The sequence below is a fragment of the Ammospiza caudacuta genome, chromosome 24 (assembly GCF_027887145.1).
Source record: "Ammospiza caudacuta isolate bAmmCau1 chromosome 24, bAmmCau1.pri, whole genome shotgun sequence".
NCBI lineage: Eukaryota > Metazoa > Chordata > Aves > Passeriformes > Passerellidae > Ammospiza > Ammospiza caudacuta.
The window spans coordinates 4457419-4483880 of record NC_080616.1 but is presented as its reverse complement, the minus strand read 5'-3'; the positions used below and the strand labels follow the sequence as shown (position 1 = coordinate 4483880).

General features: G+C 48.2%; 1 protein-coding gene across 1 annotated transcript; it reads right to left on the bottom strand.

The window, feature by feature from the left end:
• Nucleotides 1-260: 260 nt before the first annotated feature.
• Nucleotides 261-26462, bottom strand: DENND2C (DENN domain containing 2C). The gene is made up of 19 exons (XM_058819350.1): nt 26376-26462; nt 22660-23579; nt 21055-21203; nt 20423-20535; nt 19901-20068; nt 17272-17368; nt 16205-16249; nt 13863-14044; nt 11841-11950; nt 10993-11062; nt 10590-10667; nt 9308-9448; nt 7938-8086; nt 7412-7589; nt 7048-7089; nt 6035-6140; nt 4260-4499; nt 1311-1397; nt 261-738 (listed from the first exon to the last, which is right to left on the bottom strand). Exons 1-19 carry the CDS (start codon nt 26385-26387, stop codon nt 707-709), a joined length of 2919 nt encoding a protein of 972 aa, XP_058675333.1. The 5' UTR covers nt 26388-26462; the 3' UTR covers nt 261-706.

The following is a 26462-nucleotide window of genomic DNA, read 5'->3' as shown; positions in this document are numbered from 1 at the left end:
CTCGGGCGCAAACCCCGCCCCCAGCGAGCAAACCCCGCCCCCTGCGAACAAACCCCGCCCCTCCCCGCCCCGCCCCTCAGCCCAGGCCCCGCCCCTCCCGGTGACTCCGGTCCCGCCGCTCCCGGAGCGTTTCCAGCCCTGCCCCGCCCCTACCGGTGTAATTCCGACCCTGGGCCTGCCCCTCCCTGCCAGGCCACGCCCCCTTAAGGAACTGAGACACATGAAGGGTTGGATCGATGAGCTGTTATTGATCCATGGAAATGCTTATTGGTCTATTGGTCTATCTATCGATCCATGAGCTGTTATCAGTCCATGAAACTCATTATTGATCCATGAGCTGTTATCAATCCATGGAACTGGTAATGGATCCATGGGCCGTTATCAATCCATGGAACCCAATATTGATCCATGGGCTGTTATCGATCCATGGAACTCATTATCGATCCATGGGCTGTTATCGATCCATGGAACTCGTTATCAATCCATTGGTTGTTATCAGTCCAGGGAACTGGTTATCGATCCACGAGCTGTTTTCGATCCATGGAACTGGTTATCAATCTCTGGGCTGTTATCAATCCCTGTGCCGGTTGTTCCCGCAGCACACTCAGAGCCCCTGGCCCAGCCTGGCCCTCCCGGGGCCCAGCTCAGTCTGTCCCAGGCAGGGTCTGTGGTTCCCCCTCCACCGCTGTCCCGCAGCAGCACCCGGTCACTTCTTCTGGAGGAACTTCATTTTACTGCCTGCAGAGAAAAAACAGCATTAGGAGCTTTAGGTGAGGGTAGGGATGCCCTGGCACAGGGTGCCCAGAGCAGCTGTGGCTGCCCCTGGATCCCTGGCAGTGCCCAAGGCCAGGCTGGACAGGGCTTGGAGCAGCCTGGGACAGTGGGAGGTGTCCCTGCCATGGCTGAACTGCTCCCTTCCCACCCAAATCATTGCGGGATTCTGTGAGCTGAAGCCACTCCAGGACTCATCAGGCTGAGAAGCTTGAGGTAGAAAGCCACACATGGGCACCTCTGCCAGCAGACACAACTTCTGTCCCCTGGGCACATCCTCAGCCAGGACCAAAGTTAAGGAACAAGCTCTCAGAGCAGCAACTCCCACAAATTTTATCTAAAGATACAAAAGCTTAAAGAGAAAAGAAAAATCTTACGCAGTGTTCAGTGTCCCCTGAAACAGTAAATGTAAACAAGGGAACCCAGGTGCAGAAGGAGAAGAAGGAGCCTTTCTCTCCTTCATAACAAATTAATTATTTAATAGATACAATTAATTTTTTTTAAAAATTAACAATAAACAAAAGCAAGGGGTCCTTTACCAAGACTGCGAAGGATTTTGTTCATTCCAGTTCGTTCTGTCTCTGGAATACGCTCCAAATACTCCAAGGCACGGACCTCAAAAAGGCCTAAAGAGAAAAACAAAATGAAAAATTAAAAATCACTCACCAAATGAGTTACTCCATCTTTTAGCATGTGGCACCATGATTAACAAGGCCACAAAAGGAAATCCTGTATGCAGCGTGTGTAAGCTGCAGGATGAAGGAGAAAGGAGAGAGATGCACAAATTCTTTGCTTTATAAACTGAATTATTTTGATTAATTACAAGGGCACAGGGCACATGACATTCTCATTAACCAATCTAGTCCAAGATACAAATCCTATAGCATTTACATACAGCCTATAAGAATCATTACATTACCATATTGTATTACATTTTAAACCCTAAAAACTCCTCTTTGGCTCCCTTCTGCCAAGCTGTAGGGTCTGCTCTGACCCTTGGGCCTGTCTGCAAGCAGAGGGTGTTGTTCCACCAAAAGGGGATCACCTTCAGCTGGCCACACCATTGTTTTCCAGTTGTTCAGTAACTGAGGGATCTCAAAGCTTGCTTTCATTTCAATCTCACTTATAGTTTCCATATTCTCAAAATCTTTTGCCAGGCAATCATATTTATAAGGCTTTCCTGTTTCATCTTCCCCAACACTGGGAAAACCCTGGGAGAGAGCTGTCTCTGTGTTCAGAGGATATGTGGTTACCACATCTGTTCAGAGGACATGTGATTATTACATCTAGCCTCTGTTCTAGGTGAGGCTTTGTAGCAGGCCCAGGTCCTGCAATGCCTCCGTGGTGTTCAGCAGCCTAAGACAGGAAATGCCAAGTCAGGGTGAATGGGCCAGAAGCCCCTCTCTTCCACCTCTGGACCCCTGCTTATCTCTCTGTAACCCTACAGGTCCATTTTCCTTTAACCCTTGCTATTGGACAACTTCTGATCCCCCTGTACCCTCTATAAAGAGCTGCTTTTGCCCAGTTTGGCAGAAGAGCTGTCACTGGGAACCTTCACAGAAGAATCAATAAAGATGCTCCTGTGGAACCTCACACAGACTTCTGTCTCTCCCTGGGTCTGTCTAAGGCACCTAGCAAGCTGAAATCACAATGTGCAGTGCATTGAAGTGAAGGGAGACGACCATCCGATTGACGCATCGAACTCCAATTTATTGATCGATCAGCCACTTTATATAACAGTGTTAATTAACTTCATGCAGATTGCAAAATCCAAGCTCATGATAGGCTAACAGAGAAAACTCTAACCACTCCTTTTGTTTTACAATACCTATAATTGTTTATTAAAAACAGAACCAGTGTTCCCACTGTGATATGAAAGGTTCCCAAAACTTCCATATCTGTTCCCAGGGTGCCATCTTTTCCCAGAGAGGGTGTTTTGCTTGTTATGGGAAGACTGTCTGAGAACCTTATTGTTTATAAGTGATGCATGAGAGAGCCTAATTGTTTATAGAATCAAGTCTGGGAACTGCTTTAGGAACTGCTTTACAACTACCTTTTACTTTTCTCTCAACTGTATGCCTTCATGGCCTTTTTCTTTAAGCCATGCTTGAACCAAACTCTCCACAGCAGTGGGGAGACACTCTCTGGTACTGAGGGCACCTAGGTTGGTCACCTTTGCAGCAGAAGGGACACCAGAGACATTGGCAGAAGATAAAAGGGGTGACTCTTAGCAGGGGTTAATCCAAGGTTGTATTCCAGGAGTCCCAAAGGAGCCCCTACACCTCAGGGTAGAGCCCTGACATCTCTTGCTGAGAGCCCTGGAGAGGTGCCAAGGTTACATTTAAAGGGAGGGGGAAACCTAAAGTAGATAACATTTTACTGACCAAAAAGTGACCCTAAGGGGTGGGTACTGAGGGATGGACATTTAGGACAGCTTGAAGGGTTGACCCCTGGCCTCTGGCTAATCACTCTACATTCTGGACCAAAAACTTCTAGATGGAGGGGATGGGATGCTTAGTGATTGACAGAGAGCCAGGGTGGGGATTTGGGGATGATCCCAACAAAGGAAAATGATTACACAGGTAAAGGGAGGGGGGTACAATCTGGAATAAACCATTCAGGAAAAATACAGGGATACAAAACCAAACTATTACAAAGTATAAAAACACACTACAACAACAATGAGCTGATAATCGCTAAAGAGCTGATAATCACTAAAGAGCTGATAATCACTAAAGAGCCCCCCTTCCAGCCCTGCCTGCTCCTTCCACCATCCCAAACTGGAAAATCCCCCGGGACTGGGGTGTTCTGTGCAGGCAGTGCTGCTTTTCAGTGTGAATTTGGTTTGAATCTGGTTTGATTCAGCACAGGGAGCCCTTCCAGGGCCTGTCCAGAGCTCCAGAGCCAGGCTGGAACAGGGAAAAAGCTCCAGAGCAGCAGCTGGGGGGTGAGGTGGCTCTGACATGCAGGGAGTGAGGCTGGATGGTGGCGGAGAATGAAGCTGGATGGTGGCAGGGAGTGAGGCTGGATGGTGACAGGAGTGAGACTGGATGGCAGCAGGAGTGAAGTTGGATGGTGGCGGGGAGTGAGGCTGGATGTGGCAGGGAATGAAGCTGGATGATGACAGGAGTGAGGCTGGATGGCGGCAGGAGTGAGGCTGGATGGTGACAGGAGGGAGGCTGGATGTGGCAGGTGGATGGCGGCAGGAGTGAAGCTGGATGGTGGCAGGAGTGAGGCTGGATGGCGGCAGGAGTGAAGCTGGATGGTGACAGGGAATGAAGCTGGATGGTGGCAGGGAATGAGGCTGGATGGTGACAGGAGTGAAGCTGGATGGTGACAGGAGTGAGGAAGGTTGCCTGTGGCTGAGAACTGCTTGGGAGCTCGGACAGCCTGCCCAAACAGGACTGTGCTATCTGCGACCCCTGCAGCCTGCTGGGGACACCCCCAAACCCACCAAGAGGCCACAAGAAGGCTCCACAAGGCCTCACCTTTGGCCAGGCTCTTGCTGAGCTCGCGGTCCTGGATGAAGCCGGCGAACATCTGGGTCTCCATGAAGCAGTGCAGGAAGTGGCGCACGGTGCGCGAGCCGTGGCTCTTGCGGAAGGGCTCGCGCTGGAACACGCGCTGGCCCTGCTCCGTCACGCTCATGTGCAGCGAGTAGTGCCCCACGATCTCCACAAAGAACTGCACAAAAGCCTCCGAGACCAGGGAGTTCAGGCTCGTGGCACCTGTGGGGAGGACATTTGGCACTTTGGTCATTGCTCTCTGTCCCAGATCGCAAGGCAAGATGTCAGGATGGATTCTGTTTGCCATCTGTATGGCAGCTGTCCTCTGTTCAGTGGGCAGTTTTCCTTATCTCTTCCACTCCTCCCTCTGGGGAGACATCTGCTGATAACAGCTATTGAATGTCCCTGCATGGCTGATAAGAACTGCAGCATCCCATTGGGAGATGTGAGCCCAGAGGGAGGAGCCAAGCATTCCTACCCAGATAGAATCTGGAGATTCTGGAACACCAGCACAGCTTCTGCACTGGATTGCCCAGAGGAACAGCAGCTGCCTCTTCTTCCCCTGCATCTTCAGAGGCAGAGACTGCACCTTTCTCCAGGATCCCTGCTCCAGCAGAACCAGCCCTGACACTGCAGGAGGGCTGAGCCACAATTCCAATGGGACTGCTGCCAACAGCCTGACCCACAGGGTGTCAGGTTGGGTTCTGACTCTGTCAGTGCTGTTTTTAGGTTACTGCATTATTTATTTTATCATTTTACTTTCTTTCCTATTGACAAACTGTTGTTTCCTGTTCCCATATTTTTTGCCTGAGAGCCCCTTAATTTAAAATTTATAGCAATTTGGAGGGGGGGGTTACATTTTCCATTTCAGGGGAGGCTCCTGCCTTCCTTAGCAGGCACCTGTCTTTCCAAACCAAGACACTCTCTATCAGCTTCCCTGGGTGTGGATTGAAGGCACTTGAGAGAGTAGTTCATGTCTGGACTCAGGTGTTTATTATTTCTTATCAGCAAAACAGTCTCACTACTGTGAGTTCTGCAGCTTTTCATTAGCAAAGCACAAAATGGCCAACAGTCTCTTGTTACCAGGTCTTTTAAGGCTGAATTATCCAGTTAAGAAATAACACCTAAATTATTTTCCCTTTTAACCCAGTAACTGATCCCAAAGAACCTGCAGTGTGGACTTTTCTGTCCAATTACAAAATACCACCCAAACCCATGGACAAGAAGAAAGAAGGTAAAGAAGAAAAACCTGTATCTGCCCTCAAACCTCCATCTTGCTTCATATTTGTTATTATATTCTAAAACCCCAAACTCTACATTTTCCACCCTGTGACATTACACACTTCTAACCATCTCCACACCTGTAATCCCAGTGCTATTAATCAATTTTGGAAGCCTTCTCCACAGCCTCAGGTCAAATGCTCTCTGGTGAGTCTGCGCCTTTCAGCACAGAAAGTTTAAAATTCTCAGCATCCAGGGTTCAACTGGATACAATAAAACTCAAAGCACAAAGGAACTGATGCTGTTGGCCTAAAGGAAACTACAGTTCTGCACACACAAATTGTAAAAAGAGGAACTGTCAGCACACCAAAAAAACTTCTCACACATTCACAAGACGCTCTCAGCAAGACCACAGAGAAACAGCTAAAATGTCACTTTTTAGCATTTAGTTCAATTTGCCCATTTTTATCAACTCCATGGTAGAGATCTGCTAATGGGAAAACATTTTTCCACAGAATTTTTTCCACAGAAAGTACCTTGTGTGTCATTCTGCTCGTGTGACAGGATTTCACTCCGTTCTTCCAGGATTTGTATAAGTGCAGCCTGCAGTTTGTGGGGCAGGATCTCATCCTCATCTGATACCTACAGACACAAACAGCCAAGGAAGGACTTCTGTGTTATTCTCATCAGCAGGAGAACCAAGGGGTAGATTAGAAATATTCATATCATGCCTAAAGCAGTTAGAGAGGAGTTATTTTGTGATATATATTACGGGAGAAAATACATTTATCTTGCAGCCACAGAAATTAAACACATTTGCTCAGCATGCCCCAAGTAGATTTTATTAGAGTCACACACACAACTGGCCACCACACAGACTCAGGCTTATTTCACCAGTAAAAAACACAAAACCCATAAAAGTTTGCTGAGAAAACACAACAGGTCTCAATAATATGATTTTAAAAAATCCCCCATTCCTTTAATACCTTTCTCCAGTTGCAGGCTGCAATGCAAAACAGAACAGTGAGGCAAGGAAAAGGAGAAGCAAATATCCTGAGCTAGTAAGGAAATCCCCAGCACTTTTATAGCAACTTGTCTGGGGATGCAGAAGCACTTTTGGGGAAGTTCAGCAGAGAAGCCCAAGCAAACTGTGATAATTTGTTCCCTAGACTGTCACTCCTGGGGAAAACAAGAACCCAAACCAACAAACTTCCCCCAGCTGGAGAGAGAGGAGGAAGTGCTGTACAGAAGAGGGAGAGACAGACAAAAAGCAGCAGAGATTCTTAGGGATCCCCTTCACATAAAAAAACAAGTAACAGTTTTTAAATTCAGCTCAGCTAAGCAGCATCTTCGGCTTTGCAGAACTCTCCACCTCAAACTTGCAACAAGGATTTGTGAGCCTGTTCCCTTCTCTGTCAGTTCAAAAGGATTACAAGGTATTTCTTCAGCCACTGGAGTCTCCATATGAACATCAGCTTCTCCTCATTTTTTTTTAATTTTTTTTTCCTGGCATAAACCCACAAGTTACTGGTACTGTTATTTCACTCACCTCTTGCAAGAACTTGTCAGCACAAAGATCAACAATCAGAACCTGGGGAGACAGAAAACACACTGACTCATAACCAGGTATGTTGCTGTATGGAAAAAAAAACAGGTTTTAATTTGTTTTTTTAGATGTGGGATGTTTTTTAAATAGGGCTGTCACACACAAAACCCAAGTTTTGCATGGGTGCAGCCTGTCTCTGAGAACAGTAAATATTATTTATTTTTGACAGTGCTGGAACATCCTGACATTTATCAAATTCACCAAGGGGCTCAGAGAACTTTGAGAGTTTATACTCAGACAGAACGCAGAGATTATTGCAGAGAGGTCAGCCTGGAATAATCACAGTCTGTGTCTCACAGATCCTCACCTCCTCTATGGGCAGGTCCCAGAGCTGTGGCAGGGAGCAGGAGAGGATGCCAATGAGGAACGGGGTCGGAGAGCACACGATGTCGATCATGGACGCTGGCAGGACAGGGATGTAGGTGTGCTGCCAGGTGAAGGGGTAAAGGGTTGCCACTGCAGCGTGCCCACATTTAGAGAGAGTGCTGGAGAGGTGGGACAAGCACAGGGAGGGTGGTCAGTGTCTCCTTCAGGGCAGGTGTCACTTGTGTACAGCCTGTGTATCAGCAGAGGCCCCATGCACCCAGCTCTGAACTCAGTTATGGGGAGCTAAAACCACCATCAAGCCAAGCTAAAGAGGCAAAAAGGAAACATTTCCTTATCTCCTCTTGTGTAAACAGCATAATCCAAATTCTAGGCACGCCATGCTGTGTGGGGAGTGCAGAAGGTTTTCAAATGGAACTGCAAAACTAGACAAGCTTGGACGTGGGACAGGTCCAAACACAGAAGAAACAATAACATCCACTGACAGCATCCCTCAGACTCATCTTTACCTTAAGTTGTCAGCCACAAAGATGACCCTCCTTTCCAGCAGGAGGGAGGCAAACACCCGGATGGTGTGGGACACGCTCAGACACTGCAAGAGGCACTCAAAGTCCACGTGCTCCAGCCTGGAGTCCAAGGGGCGGCACAGCTCCATCACCTGGAGCACACAGACACAGGGAGAGCTGGGGAGCAGCCCAGAGAGGGACCCCAGCCTGAGGCAGGGCCCACCAGCTCTGTGGGGGCCTGAATATATGTATTGTTATAACAACAACAAGAATACAACAACTGAAGTATAGTAGGAGTCCTTGTGAATATCTATATTATATTTGAGGGTCCTAGCTACTCTAAATGAGTCACAGCTGTGAAGTCCTTAGCTGGGCAGCAGCTGTGGCTCGTAAAGATAGCTGGGATAAAAGGGGTGGGTCAAGAGCCCAGGAGGAGCCCCTGAGAAGACAGGAAGGACTGTGCTGCAGAGAATGGAGAAGAGCCCCAGCAGAGAGGCAGGAACAACACTGCAGTGAAGATTACAACACAGCTCCTCCTGAGGGGCAGGACCAGGGACAGGACCCAGGGAAGGGCTGAAGCTGTGCTAGAGCAGATTTAGGTTGGATTTTGGGAAAGGTTCTTCCCCCAGAGGTTGCTGGACACTGCCCAGGCTCCCCAGGGAATGGGCACAGCCCTTTGGACACCAGTGGCATTTTGGGGTGCCAGGAGTTGGGCTCAGTGATCCTTGTGGGTCCCTTCCAGCTCAGGATATTCTCTGAATCCATGATTTTAAAGAGAATCCCATGACCCAGACAGCTGGGGAAGCACAGAAGAGTGCCCCAGAAGCTCTTCATTAAGAAGCAGGGAATCACTTCCATGGCAGATGATTCCACAGCAAACACATCTCTGGGACACCCTCCCTTCCAACTCCAGGATGTTTTCTTCACACCAGGGACAGGACCCAGGGAAGGGCTGAAGCTGTATCAGGAGAGTTTAGGTTGGGTATCAGGGAAAGGTTCTTCCCTCTCCAGAGGGTGCTGAGCACTGCCCAGGCTCCCCAGGGAATGGGCACAGCCCTGAGGCTGCCAGGAGAGTTTGGACATCACTCTCAGGAATGCACAGGGTGGGATTTTGGGGTGCCAGGAGTTGGACTCAATGGGCAAGGAGCAGCACAGAAGAGTGCTGCATAGAAGAGTGCCCCTAGAAGCTCTTCATTAAGCAGCAGGGAATCACTTCTATGGTAGATGACTCCACAGCAAACATCTCTGGGACAGCCTCCCTTCCAACTCCAGGACGTTTTCTTCACACTAATTATTTCCAGGCACCACTGTGCAGTTTGCCAAGAGCCTCTGTACCCCAGAGAGAGCAGGCAGCTCAGCCTGACCTGTGTTACCTCATCTCCTGCTCCTGGCAGGAAGCTCCTGACGGTGATGGTGCGGCCTGGGGCAGGGAACGGCGCCTCCATCACGCTGCGCATGAAGGGGTGCACCAGGGCTGGGGACATCTCCCTCCTCTTCTCCACCTCATCCAGGATCTGCAGGGACACACACAGAGCCTCGGGTCACTGCTGCTGCTGGTGACATTCACATTCTCTGAAAAAGATCCCTGCACCCAGGGTTTTTCTCCTGGGAAGCTGAGAAACCTCAGAGAAAAGGAAAACAATTCTCATCTCATTTGCTTCTCCTGTGTTTTGCTTGTCTGGAATGTGTTTGGAGGTTGTTTCATTGGATTCTGGTGTGAGGTGTTTTCACTCTTTGGCCCATCAATGCCAAGCTATATCAGGACTCTGGAAAGAGTCACGAGTTTTCAGTATCATCTTTTAGCCTTCTTTAAGTCTCCCTTCTGTATTCTTTAGTGTAGTTTAGTTTAGTATTCTTTAATATAATATAGTATTATAAAATAATAAATTAGCCTTCTGAGAACATGGAGTCAGATTCATCATTCCTGGGCATTCCCAGCAAATACAACAGCTGCTGAGCAGAGGGGAGAATCCACCAGAGCATTCCCATGGAGAAGGCTCCAGCACAGACCCACTGCCCTCTCCCACCTCACTTGAGACCCCTGTGAAATTCATCTCAAATGTCTGAACAGTCAAACAGGAACAGCTTCCTGTGAGCCCAACTCTCCAGTCTCCTGCTACTGGAAGGAAATGTCTTGTGTGTAGTAATCAAATTCTCATTATTTAGAGGGGTTAGGAGGAGCAACACCCATCCCTCTCAGATACCTCCCTGAAATGCTGTTCCAGAAACTCTGTGCTCCAACAATCAGAACCATCTTTCATCAAAGCTTGTCTCTGTACTCTGCTGCAGTAACTGCCCTTTATCTGCAGTCCTCACCTCCTTATCTCCCCTCCTCATGGTGCTACAAAAAAACAGGGGAGACCCAACACCATCCCAAACTAATTTTCCATTTCCAAGTCACAGAAGAAGAGGATGAAGGGGCACCCTCAGTAACACCAGGTATTAGAAGGCCCTTCCTGCAGTAATTGCTGAAGGATTTGTGCATTGACTGACAAGGCTCAGCACCGGGATTTTATTTCCCTACTCAAAGCAAAGACAGAGAGGAAGCACCACTCTCCTGGGATGAGCTGCAATCACTAAGCCTGCCAGAAGCACCCAGTCACTCTGGGGAGCCCGCAGGCTGTCAGGGCTCAGGAACAGGCTGTGCCAGCTCACCTTGGAGAAGAGGTTGAAGCAGCCCAGGCGGCTCACGATGCAGTACACCTCGGGCAGGCGCTTCCCTTTCCCTTCTGGCTGAAAGGCAACAGCAACAGTTCTGCTGAGAACAGGGGGGCAAGGAACAACCCAGCACCCACACTGCAGCTGATCTGAAGAACTCCTTCTGCTGCAGCCCCCCCTACACTTATGACTATGAAGGTTCTCAAGGAACACCCAGTTCCAGGAGCTGGTTCATGCCCAGAGCGCATTTCGCTATTTCTGAGCACCATCGTGACTCTTCCCTCTGTATCCCAAGGGCTGGCACCACCACAGCAGCACAGGATGGGCAATCCACGTGGGAAAGTAGCCCTGAGTCATGTCCTGACAGTGCTGAACCCTCAGCCCTCCCAGAGATGCTCACCAGGAGCTTCCTGCAGTACCCGAACCAGCGGCTGCCGTCCTCCCCCGTCAGCACGAAGGAAAAGGTTTCACTGGGGAGCAAGGCAGAGTCAGGGTTAAATTCACCACACAGCTCAGGGAACAGAGTGACAAAGCACACACACTCCTTCTGGTCATGCTGGCAAGGGCCAAAGCATGATTTCAAGGACTTTGGGATCTGTTCAGGGTAAAAACTTGCACCCATGAGCTTTTCCATCTCTCCTCTATCCCAGCTCCTCTCACTGAGCTTTTCCATCTCTCCTCCTTCCCAGCTACTCCTGACTTTTCTGCTCTACTCCTTCCCAGCTCCTCTCACTGAGCTTTTCTACCTTTCCTTCTTCCCAGCTGCTCCTCACTGAGCTTTTTTAGCTCTCCTTTTCCCAGCTCCTCTCACTGAGCTTTTCTAGCTTTCCTTCTCCACAGCTGCTCTTACTGAGCTTTTCCATCTCTCCTCCTTCCCATCTCCTCTCACTGAGCTTTTCCATCTCTCCTCCTTCCCAGCTGCTCTCACTGAGCTCTTCCATCTCTCCTCCTTCCCAGCTCCTCTCACTGAGCTTTTCCCTCTCTCCTCCTTCCCAGCTGCTTCCCCATTCAGCCAAGGAGCAGCAGAAGCACTTCCAGCCCCAGCAGCTGGCCTTGGACAGATTTTTCCTCCTTACAGGAAAGGCAGCAGCTCTCTAGCCCAGCTCCACACCTCATCCTCCCTCCTACCACAGGGATTTCCTGGATCCTTTCCCCTTTTCCCCTGCTCTGGCTGCAGCTCCCCTGGCACAGCCCAAATCTTTCAGCATTGCCTCTCTCAGTCACAAATATTCAAAACCAAATCTTTACCTTTTAAGGTCTGATGAAGGGAACCAGTCTTTGGGATCTGGAAAGCAGAATTTGGGAATGACCTTTAGCCTCTCTTCAGTGTCCTTTGATGGTCTGAAGGGATGTTCAGGCTGGAGGGGTAACAGATGCATTTGAAATCACTGAAGTTGGTGCACAGCTGCAGCATTTAAAATACAGAAAGCACCTTCCTGACACTTCCAAAGGCTGATCCAACCCATAACGAATGCATGGGTACAGGAGAACATGTTCTGACTATTTGCAGATTCCCAGTTCCCTCTTGTATTTTTCCTGCTGATTGGACCTTTGTAAAATGGCCCAGCTTGGTAAGGATGGATTCTTTGTAAGGATCTACAAGCAGGGCTAAATTAATTGGAAAATGAATGTAGAAATGAGCCCCCAAATGATGGCTGGGTCAGCCTGCCTTGGTTCTACCCCTGGGAGATTTAAAAACACTCAAATAGGAAGAGGAATGTGTTCAGCTTTTGATGTGCAGACCACTCATAACTGAAATGCAAAAACTGTCCCTGAATCACATGTTCCAGCCACTCCACATGTGGGTTCAAATCAAATCCCTCAAGGACTCCAGGATACTTTCAGTGATCAAAACTGGCCAGAAAGGGCAAAAAAGGGTGTTCAGATAAAAGGCTCCATAAGAAATGTAAGGAAATTTTACATATTTAAGTAGGAAATGCCCCTGGGAAGTGGAAAGTTTATTGCATGAAGTTGATTTTAAGCACTCAGCACATCCAGGCTATTGCAGTGTCCCAGCTGTGACAGCACAAAGTGTTAGGAAAACAGAACAGCATTTTGACAGAGTAACAGTTGTACCAAAGCTTAGATGTCCTTGGGCACACAGCCCAAAGCAGAGGGTGACAGCAGATTACTTGGAAGCAAAGCTAATATTAGAATGGAGACACCCAATCTGACCCACTGTCCCATCTAAGCCACTCACCAAAACACTTTCCCTTGAGCAGAAGATAAATAAATCTGAGAAAGTAATTTTTTGTGTCAGTGCTTTTACAAAAGCCAGTAGAGAGGAGGAGGGAAACCCAAAGGCAATGGACAAACTGAGAGGTTGCACCAAATTTCTGCACTCCTTTCTTCCTCCCAACACCCCAAAGCTTGCAATTTTAGCAGATATTATTTGGGTGTGTTCAGTTTTACCCACTAAATTAACACTGTGCACTCTTTCTGGATGTAGCTCCTTATTCATCCTGTGAACCCAAGGCATTCACACACTTAGGCACTGGAGTTATTTGCACACAAATCCCTTAAGCAGCAGGAACTGGGACACTGTGGGACCTGCTGGGGTCCCACACAACCTCCCTGAGTGGATCTGACATCTCCTCTGTGTGGGTGACATGCAGACTCCTCAATCACTCCTGGCTTTCTGAAGGCACAGCCAGAATTGCTGGCTCTGTTATTTTCAGTGGAAGGCAGCAGCTATGAGCCCAGACACTGAGAACTGAATATTCATCTCAATCTGGTACCACAGAAACACCAAGGCTCCACCTCAGCTTCCCAACTTAGTTCACTGAGCTATAACTCAGTCACACACTGGTTTTGTGCTGAACAGCTCTTTTCAAAGGGCTTGGTTTAGCTTCACCTCCCACAGCTCTCCTGGATTTGGGGACTTCTACAAACAGTTTTGCCATTTTTTTATTATTCTTTTTCAAAACAGTACAAATAAGTATAAAACCCCTGGAATTCCAGTTCCCGTGCAGCATCAGTGCTTCACTCCTTGTTTGTAAAGGACAGATTGCCAGAATGAGGACAGAGCTCTGCAGTCCTTCCTCTCCTTCAGCAGGTATCAAACACCCCATCATGGCTTCATGAAATTTGAATTAAGTAGGAAAAAAGGAACTCAAAAATGAAAAACTCATTATGAAGACACATATTCAACAACCTTCTGACACCACACATCAGGTGTGTAACAGAGCAAACCCAGATCCTGACCAGTGCAGCTCACGAGGGGAAACAGAGCTGAGCAGCTCCCTGGGCAGGTTCCCACAGAGCTCCTACCTTGCTGGGGAACTGCTGGATGATGTGTGGTGTGTAGGTGACCTCAGACGCCTTCTTGTGCAGGGACACCACCACGAAGAGCTCGAAGAGCCTCTGCTCCTGGAGCTCGATGAGATCCCTCTCCAAGGTCTGGTAGTGAGGGTTCCTCTTGGAGGGCGAGCGCCTCAGGCACCTGGGGCGACCTGGGGAGAGCAAAAAAACCCCAAAGCAGATTGTGGCTGGCACTGCCACACACCTACAGGGCACAGGAGAGGACTGAGCAGTGCCATCAGATGGGGAAAAGGGATGGGGGGATTTGCCCAACATCCAAATGGTCCCTGTGGGGTATAAAACTTGTGTCAGCTCCTCGTGCACAGAGCTGATCTTCCCCCAGGCAGGAAGGAAATAACCTCAGATTCCACTGGAGGAGGTTTGGATTGGATATTAGGGACAATTTCGTCACTGGGATGGTTGTTATCATTGGAGCAAGCTGTCCAGGGCAGTGGTGGAGTCACCATCCCTGGAGGTGTTTAAAAAGTGTGTGGATGTGGTGTCAGATGTGTTTCCTCAAAAATCCTTTCCTTAAGATTTTTTCTCCTAAGAAGCTGAGACCTCAAAAACAAAATGTAAACAATGATTATCTGCTGCTGTAAAATGCAACAAGTAAATCTGTGATTGGTCTCATGCAGTTATTTCTAATTAATGGCCAATCACAGTCAGCTGGCTCAGACTCTCTGTCCGAGCCACAAGCCTTTATTATTTATTTCTTCTTTTACTATTCTTAGCTAGCCTTCTGATAAAATCCTTTATTCTATTCTCTTAGTATAGTTTTAATATAATATATCATAAAATAATCAATCAATAATAAATCAATCATATTATTATGATAATATGATAATATTATGATGGCTGCAATCATATTTTATGATAGTATATATCATAAAATAATAAATCCATATATATAACAAAATAATCAATCAATAAAATATTGTTTTATGATATATATTATATTAAATATATATTTAATATAATATATATAATAAAATAATTAATCAATCCCTCTTCCTCAGACCCCTGCAAACAGTCACAATGTGGCACTTGAGGATGTGGTTTAGTGGTGAGCATGGTGCTGCTGATGGGTTGATGACTGCACTTGATGACCTCAGAGGTCTTTCCCAATCTTAACACTTGCAGGATTCTGTGATTCAGACAGGAAGCACTGACCTGCAAATCCAAAATCCTGCAAATCTGCAGCTCTGCAAATCCCCCCTGACAGATACTGAAATCTCTCCTGCTGCCCTGATGTTCTTACACATCTCAGAGTGACACAAAGGGGTACCAGGGAGTGAAAGCCACCTGCACCAGGCCAGGAGCTCAGGGAGCCACTCCAAACACCAGGGGCACTCAGGAGAGGCAGAGGCACCCCCAGGCTGGGCTGTCCTGACAGGCAGCACGGGCTCACAAGCACAGGCACAGCCCTCTGATGTCAGGAATTCCTGTGACACATTCTAAACACTCTCAAACAACTCTTCCATCAGGCAGTGACTCAATCTTTCTGAAGAAATCTCAATATTTCTGCTGAGATCCTTCACTCTCCACTACTCTCCTCAACGTAAAGAAATAGAATTTCACTTTTCATTCTAAGTTAAAGCCTTTAGAATGTTTCCAAATAAATGAAATACCTAAAATAAAATCATAGAACCACAGAATTCTATCAATGAATTCTATCTAGAATTCTATGAATCCTTGAATGGTTTGGGTTGAAGGGACCTCAAAGCTCATCCAGTGCCACCCCCTGCCATGGCAGGGACACCTTCCACTGTCCCAGCCTGGCCATGGACACTTCCAGGGATCCAGGGGCATCCACAGCTGCTCTGGGCACCTGTGCCAGATCTTTCTGTTAATCTGTCTTCACATGGAAGCTAAAAGCACCTAAAACCAAGTAGGTGTTTCAGGTCTGGAGTTTGGGTCTATGATCCAGCTCAGGACAAATACCCAGGTGAACTCACCCCAGAGGAAAGGACATTTCACACCATGACATAAAACAGAACCAAGGGAGGGAATCAGGAGGGAAATAACCTCAAGCAGCAGCAGCAAAGGTGATCAGGAACAACCTCCCAGCAACCCAAAAATTACTCTGCTTCTGCTGACTGCCAGATTAATGGCATTAAACCTCAAGGGCTCAGGGAAAGGGCAGAAACAGAGGTTGGTTTGTCACAGCAGCAGCTGCCAGACTTGGCCATGTGGCCTCTGAGAGGCTCCCTGGCCCTGTCTCAGCAGATTCCACACATCAGCTCATCCCAGCAGGGCCTCAGCCAAGGGTGCAGTGCTGTGGGACAGGACCAGCCCTGTGATTCACTCACTTTTGGGCTGATTTTCCGTATCGCTTTCGTTGCCGCTGGTTTCACCTGAAACACACACAGTTTTCACTTATTAACCATGCAGAAGGAAGATGGGCAACACCCAAAGTTGGGAAAGAGAGACAACCTGAGACTCATCACATCAACATCCCTCAGGGCTGCCCACCAATCCTGCCCAAAGCATCAGCCAAGGGCAGCTGGGAAATGTGTGACAACAGCACATTGCAAAAAGCAGAGCTGATATCCAGCCAGTGGTGCCAGTGAGTGACCTGCAGGTCAGCTGAACATGGGCAGAGAACACAAACCAGGTTGGCTGAGGCTGCTATGAAACTTAACAGAGCTGCTGAACAGAATAACTATAAATAAAACCTCTATAATTATAAATAAAGACCTTACTATAAATATAAATAAAGACCCTACACAGTCAGAACAAGGCACACAGATAATGAGTGCAGGAGTCACTGGTAGCTCCCATGCCAAGTGGTTTTCTGAGGAATTTTTGCTTTAATCTGCTTTTTTGAAAAAGCACTTTTAACCCAGGCTCAGAGTCCTCCCCTTGTGGCAGAGTTAAATTTGCACATTGCAAAAAGCAGAGCTTATATCAAGGCAGTGGTGCCAGTGAGTGACCTGCAGGTCAGCTGAACATGGGCAGAGAACACAAACCAGGTTGGCTGAGGCTGATATGAAACTTAATAGAGCTGCTGAACAGAATAACTATAAAATAAAACCCCTATAACTATAAATTAAGACCCTACACAGTCAGAACAAGGCACATAGATAATGAGTGCAGGAGTCACTGGTAGCTCCCATGCCAAGTGGTTTTCTGAGGAATTTTTGCTTTAATCTGCTTTTTTGAAAAAGCACTTTTAACCCAGGCTCAGAATCCTCCCCTTGTGGCAGTGTAAATTTGGGTTGGGCAGGTGCTCCTTGAGCTGAAAGTTCAATTCCAGCCACAAGTGTGGGGTTTGCACTGCTGAGGCAGCATGAGGGGGTGGTGCCAGGCCAGGGCAGAGGAATTGTGCCCCTCAAGGTGTTCAGAGCACAGACAGTGGTGCTGCAGACCCCAGTACCTTTCACTGGAGCTGCTTCTCTCCCAGCAGGACTGAGCAGCTTCACCTTCCTCTTTCCACGCTTGGAATCAAAGATCTCCTGTATTTTCAGTACCAGCTGAAACCCAAAACAGAAGCAGAGGTTAATGTGGGGGTCCAGAGAAGCCTCCAGGCTCCCAAGAGTCACCACCAGGACCTGGGGGAGCTGCCCAAACCCTGCAGGAACCCTGGCTCAGAGGTTCCTTCTATCCCAGCTCACTGCATAAAGAATGAGCACAGATTTCTGCTGCAGCAGAGAGATCCCTGTCAGCACAGCTCAAAGCTGACACCAGACTGTACAGGCACTCTGGAAAATGTCACACTTGCCTTCCCAAATAGAAGTGACAAACTGTCAGGCATCAGATCTCCATTTTCTATGCAAAGGCACCTGCAAGAACATCTCAAACCCTGCAGCACAGAGGACTCAGAAAATGCTCCCCAACTCCTTCCAAGGCCAGAAAAAGCAGAGCTCTCTCACTCTAGCTTGGGGGTTGGGTTTTGGGTTTGCTGCTGTGGTTGATGTCAGCTCAAGTCTCCTGAAGCACAAAGGAGCTTAAAGCACAGGCCCTGCCCCAGGAGTTTGCTGGAATGAGAGGATGATGGACTCAGAGCACCCTGCTCTGCTGGAAGGTGTCCATGGCCATGGCAGGAGCAATTTAAGGGCTTTTCCACCCAAAACCATTCTGTGATTTTGCACAAATGAAGACAGACAGTGGGACAGAACAATGCTGCAGGACCACACAGCTGGCCCAGTGGAAGAAAAAAGCTGGGTAAAAGCACAACCCAGTGCAGACTAAGCACAGGCATGAAAGAAGGGTCAGCACTTTGACTGGTAATCCTCCTTCCACTGGTCACAACAGCCTTACAGCCAAAGTCCTGACACTTTCTGTGTCCCTGCTCTCTGCTTTCCCCTCACCTGCCAGTGCCCCAGGGGCTCCTGACTCCCCACATCAAAGGCTCTTCATGGCAAGAGGGATTTACCCTAAATGCAGGGAGCAGGTCAAGTTCATTCCTGCCTCAAGAATTCATTAAACTGAACACAGGAGGGTGGGGCCCAGCCATTTGTCATCACAAATACAGCATAAAAAGAAGTGTATTAAAGAGAACCTGTTTGTTCAGCTCAAGTGTTTAATCCCCAGATCAACAATCCAGGCTTAGGCTCTGCTTTTCCAGTGGATTTCTCCCCATTTTCTGCCTCAGCACTGAGGGAACAAACAGCCCACTGCAGAGAGCAGGGCTCCTCCTGCCAAACCTGCCTTCTTTCCCTTTTTACCCAGCCTTACCAAGGAGATCTTCATTTCTGTCCTGATTTTTGTGCAGCTGAGTCACCACCCTGGGTGTGTTTAGGGCAGCCATGTGTTTCTTAGGCAAAAGGTTTTGTCTTTTTAGACCCCGGTCCTTTTCTCAACCTCTCAAGCAATCTTGGCTCAATTCCTCATGAGCAAAGAGAGTAAAGTGCTCTTCCTGCATGTAAATTGTTACCAGATTTTTGGAATAGGTTTGCTTTTGGAGAACATTTTATTTTCCCCTCTCCAAATGAGAGATACTCTCCATCACAGCATTTTTATAATCTTGCCATCTCCTTCCTGATTTTCCAGACCTAGAATTTGTTTCAAAACACAGACAGAAGTTACTTGATACTCCAAAGCACTTTAAAGGTTTGAAAAGTCCTTTGCAGCTGTCCAACTCTACCTCACAGCCTTGTGCAATCTGAGCAAACACACGTGATTTTCAGATTAAATACAGATCTGCTGAAGTGAAATGATTTTACCACAGCAAAAATAAATCTTTCTCACTACCACAATTTGAGTCCCATGCACAAAGTGCCACCACAGCTGCCCTTTTACAGCATGTGGTGCCTTTTGTCACACAGGGATGTGAGCTGGTAACCAACAGAAGGATCTAGAAGCCTTCCCAAGGCAGCAAACTGAAAAGTTCTCTGTGTGAAGATGGATTAAAAGCCTTCCTCACGCCTCTGGCCTCAGCAGCATAATTGTCTTTGCAGCCAGGCAGGAGGGAGAGGCCAGAAGGGACAGCTGGATGAAGGCTTTGTGAAAAGCTCTTATCCCTGAGAGCTCCTCTGCACCCTTAAACTGTGAAACAGCTGCTCCTGGTGCCAGTCCAGAACTCCTGGCCAACATTCCAAGGGCCCCACAACTATTCCACAGCTCAGAAACTGCAGTGAACACCAGGACCAGCCTGGGAAGGCACTGGGAGCAGGGACATGTGCCCACAGAGCTGCCCCTGGAGCTCTCCAAGAGCACAAACCCAGCACCAACACTCCATGGAAACACTGGGAACAAGGCTTAGGTGACAAAGCACGAGGAAGGGCTTGTGCTCACACACAGCCCTGACCTCCAGGCCAACACTGAGCACTTTGTCTGCCCACAAAAACACCACTGTGATTCCTGGCCAACAAAACCAGCACTGTCCCAGCCAGAACTGGCACTCAGACCCCCCAAACACCAGCCCTGCCACTTGGAGAGGGAATGGCTGGGGCAGCAGTGCCAAGCAGCAATCACCTGCCTGGCCCACAGCTCTGTGGCCTCTCATGAAGCAGCAAGAGCTTGAAATGCCAGGCCAGAAGTGAAGTTTTACATTTGAATCTCACCCAGGGCAGGTTCTTTCTCCTGCTGGCAGCCTCCACTGCTCGGAACAGCTTCCACTCAGACAGAGTGACAGGCAGGGAGGTTTCCTTCCCCACCTTCCCGTGGAAATTTGTCTGGGTGGGCTTCAGCTCCAGTGACTTACGGCTGAGGAAAGGAGGTTTGGGGGGAGGCTGGAAAACAGAAGCAGAAGAGAGAGTTAAGCATGAGATCCAGCTTTGGTCCAAGGTCCCAGGCAGAGCAGTCACATTACAGCTGGTAAATCTGCTCTACCAAATCTCCATCCCACCTCCCCACTCAAGCCTCTCACCAAATCTCTCTTGTTCCTACTCTGTTGCTCCTTAGCAGCTTAATCAGCTGCCATGGCTATTCATTATTTACATCATGTATTATTTACATTAATAACAAGCAATAAAACAATAAGGCAAACCAATGACTTGCAGAGTGGAATGTGAGGCTGAGCACAAATAAGGGCCCTTGTGGGAATGGTTCTGCAAACCCCTGACCCTTGAATCCCCCCAGCCCACCTTGGGAGCCCTGCTGATGCTCCGGGGAGGGGGCAGCTTCCACACAGACGGGACCTTCCACAGGGGCAAGGGCAGTGCTCTGATATCCTCATAGGGATGTTCTTTTGTAGGACCTGGAAAAAAGCATTGGATGGGGGATTTATGAAAGGAGATAAAGCCCTGTAATTTCAGCCAGGGATACAAGTGGGGAGAGTGTGCCAATAACAGGGTCTGAGAGACCTGTTTGAAGGTGGATCCTTCTAACCCACTGCCATCACCTTGGCAAACTGCACATGGATTCAGCAGAACAAAACACTTCTTCCCCCTGCACAGCAAGCAGCTCCATTGCAAAGCAGCTCATTTTGGCAGTGTTCACACTGATCTCTGTGCAACACTCAAGCAAAGCATTCCAAGGGCTAATAAAGAAATCACTTTAGCACAGGCCAACTCCAGTGACCTCCAATGACATCTGAAATCAGGCTGTTCACATGCAGATGTCACCAACATCAACAAAGAACCCCAGATGGGGAAAACCTTAAAAACCCCAGAGCTGGAAAAGGCCGCAATTGCATCCTCACCTTCCCTCCTCCCTTCCCAGCACAAATTCCACCCTTAACCACGGTGAGGACACCCCCAGAAGCCCAGGCACATACAGATAATGTCCTCGTAGATGTTGTCCTGAGACTGAGTGCAGAGCAGCCTGGATCCTGCAGAGCCATTGGTCTCCTCCCGGGGTCTGTGGCAGCCGCCGCCCGCCGGCCGCCTGCGGAAGCCCTGGATGTCCTCAAACTCAAAAGATTTCCTAGAGGAAAACGAGGGGGATTGCTTCTAAAGGAGCTGCTGTCTGCAGTCAAACACAGTGTGGCCCTCCCTGGGACCATCCAGCACATGGATGCTCCACTCTGGGCTCGCATTTCCAAGGCAGCAGTTCAGCCCCTCACTCCCAGCCCGTGGGATGGGGGAGAGAATCAGAGGGTAAAGAGAGAAAACACATGCATGGATTGAGATAAAGACAGTTTGGAAGGTAAAGCAAGAGCTGCACAAGCAAGGAAAGCAAAACAAGGGATTCATTCCCTATTTCCCTCAGTGTTTGGCCATGTCCAGGGGTTCCATCATGCATAACAGTGACTTGGGAACACAAACTCCAAATTTCCCCCCTTTCTGCTTCTTCCCCAGTTTATACTGCTGAGCAGAACATCACAGGGTCTGGAACATCCTTGGGGTCAGCTGTCCCTGCTGTGTCCCCTCCCAGCTCTGTGTGAGCACTGCTGTGTTACCAATATTCTCATCACAACCCCAAACACAGCAGCACACAAGATGCCAAGTAGAAAATTATCCCAGTCAAAGCCAGCACACCAAGTGAGTCCTGCTCACTTACTCTGGGAGAGTTATTAAGTAAGAAAGGGAGCTGGAGGCTCCATGGCCAAGCACACTCCAAGCAGGCATGGCCAGCCCCATCCTGACAGAGCAAAGAACCCAAACCATGTTTGAATTCTTGCAGCAGCTCAGAACCAGGGCACTGCTTCCTACTGGCCTCTCCTACTGGTGCTCAAGGTGTTCATGCATTTGTGGGCTGGCATTTCCATCCACTTGGCCACTACTTTGAAATTAGGGCACTGAGGTCACAGAGGAGCTGGCAGGGATTTAGCCCATCCTGATCATCAAATCTGGGTTGTTGCTGCACACTTTGACACAATGGAAGGTTTCAGAACCTCAAGCCACATCTCTGCACACCAGTCCAGCACAGGCAGCTCACCTGTGAGCAGGATTTGCATCAAGCCACCTCAGAAGGGTATGGGAAAGAGGGAAAACCAGGCAAACCTACTGCAGGAGCAGAACCACAGCCTCCACCCTTAACAAGAGAAACCTTCACTCCCAAAAAAGCCAAACACTCAGCAGCTACAGTGCCCCAGGAGACAGCTACTCTGCCATTCCCAAATTGCAGCTGAGGGCAAGCAGCAGGCAGGGAGCAGGCAGGGAGCAGGCAGGGAGCGGGCAGGGAGCAGGCAGGTCTCTCCCTGAGGTGACTCCACTCTGTTCTAAGATATAGGCTGTCTTCTTCTTGGAACCTGGAGCCCTCTTTGCAAGACTGTCAGCAGCAAAAGCAGGATACTTTCACCCAGGAACATCCCTTCCCCATGAAAAGAGGCATCATCACTAGCAGCACTCCACAAGGACATCATGCCAAGCAAGCTGCTTAAACCCACCTAGAAAATAATTTCAATAAATATTTCAGACATGAGAGATGAATTATGTACCTCTGGGCTCTCCCTCTGATCCTCCTGCTGGCTATTTTCTTCTCAGGGTTGTTGGAGGATGACACCAAGTCCCTTCCACACTGTTTTTGCTGGGGACCTTCCCTGGTGGCACTGGCAGCTCTACGACCCCCAGCACCCTTCTCTGCCAGGTAGCGGAAAGTCCTGCGGGGCTTGGGAGGTGGATCAGGAGCTGCCTCCTCCTCCTCCTGCCCCTCAACCTCAGAGTAAATGTTCCTCAAGCTCCTCTCTGCCCTGCAGAGAGCGTCCACTCCTTTGATTTGCAGTTCCCTTTCCGCGGAGCCAGCGCTGCCTCGCTTCCTCTGGAGGTCCAAGGCCACAGGAGAGGTTCTGCCAGGCAGGGGGGGATCTGCTCTCCTCCACAGAGCTTGTGAGGTATAGAAGTTCCCTGGGGGCAGCGCCACCCCTGGGCTCAGGCAGCCTGTCTGTCCCTCTCCTTTCTCCTTGGCTGGGGAAGCTGGGCCACCACAGCACCTCCGAGCATCTTCCCTAAAATCCAACCCCAGGCTCTTGGGATCTTTACCCCCAGCCCTTGTGCCATTCTCAGTGCATTCTGCCTTCACTTTGGGCAGTGCATTATTGCAGCTGGGGTCATATTTCACCCCAAAGTCCTTGAGCTGCTGCCTGTCCTTGCTGGGGCAGCTCCTCGTCCTGCCCTCCCACTGCGAGATCTTCTGCCTGATGTTGCGGCAGTGGCTGCGGGACAGGGTCTGGCCCTGCAGGGCCCCGCGGGTGAAGCTGCTGTCCCCAGCGCCCACGGGGTGCATGGCAGTGCCAGGGGGGCTCACACACAGCCCATGCCCAGCCCTGGCCACGTCCTGCCCTGTGCTGCACGCATCAAAGCTGGCACCGCGCCGCCAAGGGCCCGGCGGCGTCACAGAGTCCGGGCTGGCTGCTCCGACCTGCGGGCAAAAACGAGAGACATCAGCTGCAGGCTGTGGTAAGCACAAAATCTGGGGAATAATGGTGAAAATTTGGGAAAAAAACTGTGAAAATTTGGGAAAAAACGATGAAAATTTGGGAAAAAACGGTGAAAAATTGTGAAAATCGGGGGAAAATGGAGAAAATGGTGAAAATTGGGGGAAAAATGGAGAAAAATTATGAAAAATTGGGAAAAAATTGAGAAAAACGGTGGAAAATGGTGAAAATTGGGGGAAATGGAGAAAAACTGTGAAAATGGGGAAAATTTGGGGAAAATTGAGAAAAATGGTGAAATTTGGGGGGAAATTGAGAAAAATGGTAAAAAAATGGGGAAAATTGGGGGAAAATGGAGAAAATCGTCTAAAATTGGGGAAAAATGGAGAAAAAGTGAAAAATGGTGAAAATTGGGGAAAATTGAGAAAATTGTGAAAATTGGGGAAAAAATGGAGAAAAACGGTGAAATATTGGGAAAAAACTGCGGAAAATGGTGAAAATTGGGGGAAAATGGAGAAAAGCGGTGAAAATGGTGAAAAAAGGGAGAAAATGGTCTAAAATTGGGGGGAAATGGAGAAAAACTGTGAAAATGGTGAAAACTGGGGGGGAAATTGAGAAAAACGCTGGAAAATGGTGAAAATTGAGGGAAAATGGAGAAAATGGTCTAAAATTTGGGAGGAAATGGAGAAAAATGGTGAAAAATGGTGAAAATTGGGGAAAATGGAGAAAATTGGGGGAAAATTGGGGAAAATAGAGAAAAACTGTGAAAATGGTGAAAATTCAGGGAAAAATTGAGAAAAACGGAGAAAAATGGTGAAAATTGGGGGGAAATGGAGAAAATCGGTGAAGAAATGGTCTAAAAATAGAGAAAATGGGGTTAGGAGTGGAGAAAATGGACCTCAAACCCAGCTCCTCCACCTTGACCGTGTAGATGTCACTTCCTGGGAAGAAAAATCATAAAAATGGGGAAAAAATGTGAAAATTGGGTTAAAAACTGGGAAAAATAAGGAAAATTGGATTAGAAATGACTCAGAATTGATCCCAAACCCAGCCTGAACCCAGCTCCTCCACCTTCACCGTGTAGATGTCACTTCTTGGGGAGAAAAATCATAAAAATGGGAAAAAATTGTAACAATTGGGTTAAAAATGGTGAAAAAATGAGGAAAATCGGATTAGAAATGGCCCAAAATTGATCCCAAACCCAGCCTGAACCCAGCTCCTCCACCTTTACTGTGGAGGTGTCACTTCCTGAGGAGAAAAATCACAAAAATGGGGGAAATGGTGAAAACATCCTCTGAACAGAGAGACAGAGATGTCACAGGATCTTCCTAGGAAGCTGTGAGAAAACTCAGAGAAAGAATTAAAACAATTCTTATCTCAATCCCTGCACCTGGCAGGCAATCTCTGTTTGTCAAAGAATTTTACAAGGAGGAGTTGTCCCTTCTTGACCAATAGGTGAGAGAAAATTCCTAAAGGCCAATCAGGTCTTAGGTCCACCATTGTTTCTGTAAGAACTGTGGATTTCTAATAATAAATATATAATAATAAAGTGATTTTTTAAGCTTTCTGATGATGGAGTCTCTGTACCACCTTTGTCCCCTTTGGTGACAGCACCCCAGCCATGCTCCTCACCCCAATGTCCCATCTGCTCCTGGCAATTGCTGCAGAACATTCCTCCCCAAATCTCATCCACCACGTGCTCAGGACAGGCTTCCAGAGCTCCCTCCCCACAGGGGCTGTTTGTGCACACATGGAAAGGGAGCTGAGGCTTCAAAAACAAACACAGCAGGCACAGAACACCCTGAGGGATCCCAGGCATGCAAACTGAAGGAAATTATTTAATGGCAGAGGAACACAGCAGTGTGGATCTCAGCCAGCCCTCCTGCAGGAGTGAGATAAATCCCTGTGGCACCTGAGCTCTACACTCAGCAGAGACACACAGGACATGAGGAAAAAGGAAAAAGGAACCACATCTGCCTCTCCAGAGAGGAGCTGCTGCTGGACACAGGATTTAAGAGCTGTGGTGGCTGGGGAAGAGTGCATCCTCCTCCCAGGAGTGCTCTCTTGCTCCACAACACAAGTGAAAACCTGCCTGGTGCTCTGTTTGCCAACGCCTGACCTAAATTTGCCATCCAAGAGACTGGAGGGCAGTGGTGCCCAGCCTGTGGAGTTTCAAAAGGCAGAAAAAAATGGGTGAGTTTTCATCTTCAAGTGAAAAATCACCCCATGTTTAGATCAGCAGAGAAGGAATGCTAAAGAAACACTCTGGCTTCTCCAAGCCAAGCAGAGCCTGCACAAACAGGAGACTTCCCACACGTGGAATCCAGGGGATACAGAACACATCCTCCAGAAAATCCAGCAAGGAATGCAGGGGAAACCACCAGGGAGAACTGGGGTGGCTGCACAGAACCTGCAGGTCCTGCATGGTTTCAATACAGACATCTCATGTGCGGAATCCTCAGCTGTAGCCATGATATTTTCTGAAAAATCCTTTCCTTAAGATTTTTTTCTCCCTGAGAAGCTGAGAGGCCTCAAGAACAAAATGTAAACATTGATTATCTGCTGCTGTGGAATGCAATGGGTGGATCTTTAATTGGTCCATGTTGGTTGTTTCTAACTAATGGCCAATCACAGTCAGCTGGCTCAGACTCTCTGTCAGAGACACAAATATTTGTTATCATTCCTTCTTTTTCTATTCTTAGCCAGCCTTCTGATGAAATCCTTTCTTCTATTCTTTTAGTATAGTTATAATGTAATATATATAATAAAATAATAAATCAAACCTTCTGAAACATGGAGTCAGATCCTTGTCTCTTCCCTCATCCTCAGACCCCTGTGAACACGGTCACACTCAGCCTTGGAGCCCTTTT

What these genes read in the sequence shown, in the direction of transcription:
- DENND2C (XM_058819350.1), bottom strand. An exon ending in GGAGAAAGAACCTGCCCTGG is followed by an intron (nt 17,369 to 19,900) that starts GTGAGATTCAAA and finishes TTTGGGTTTCAG; the next exon opens with CTGGTACTGAAAATACAGGA. An exon ending in GGTACTGCAGGAAGCTCCTG is followed by an intron (nt 10,668 to 10,992) that starts GTGAGCATCTCT and finishes GTTGCCTTTCAG; the next exon opens with CCAGAAGGGAAAGGGAAGCG.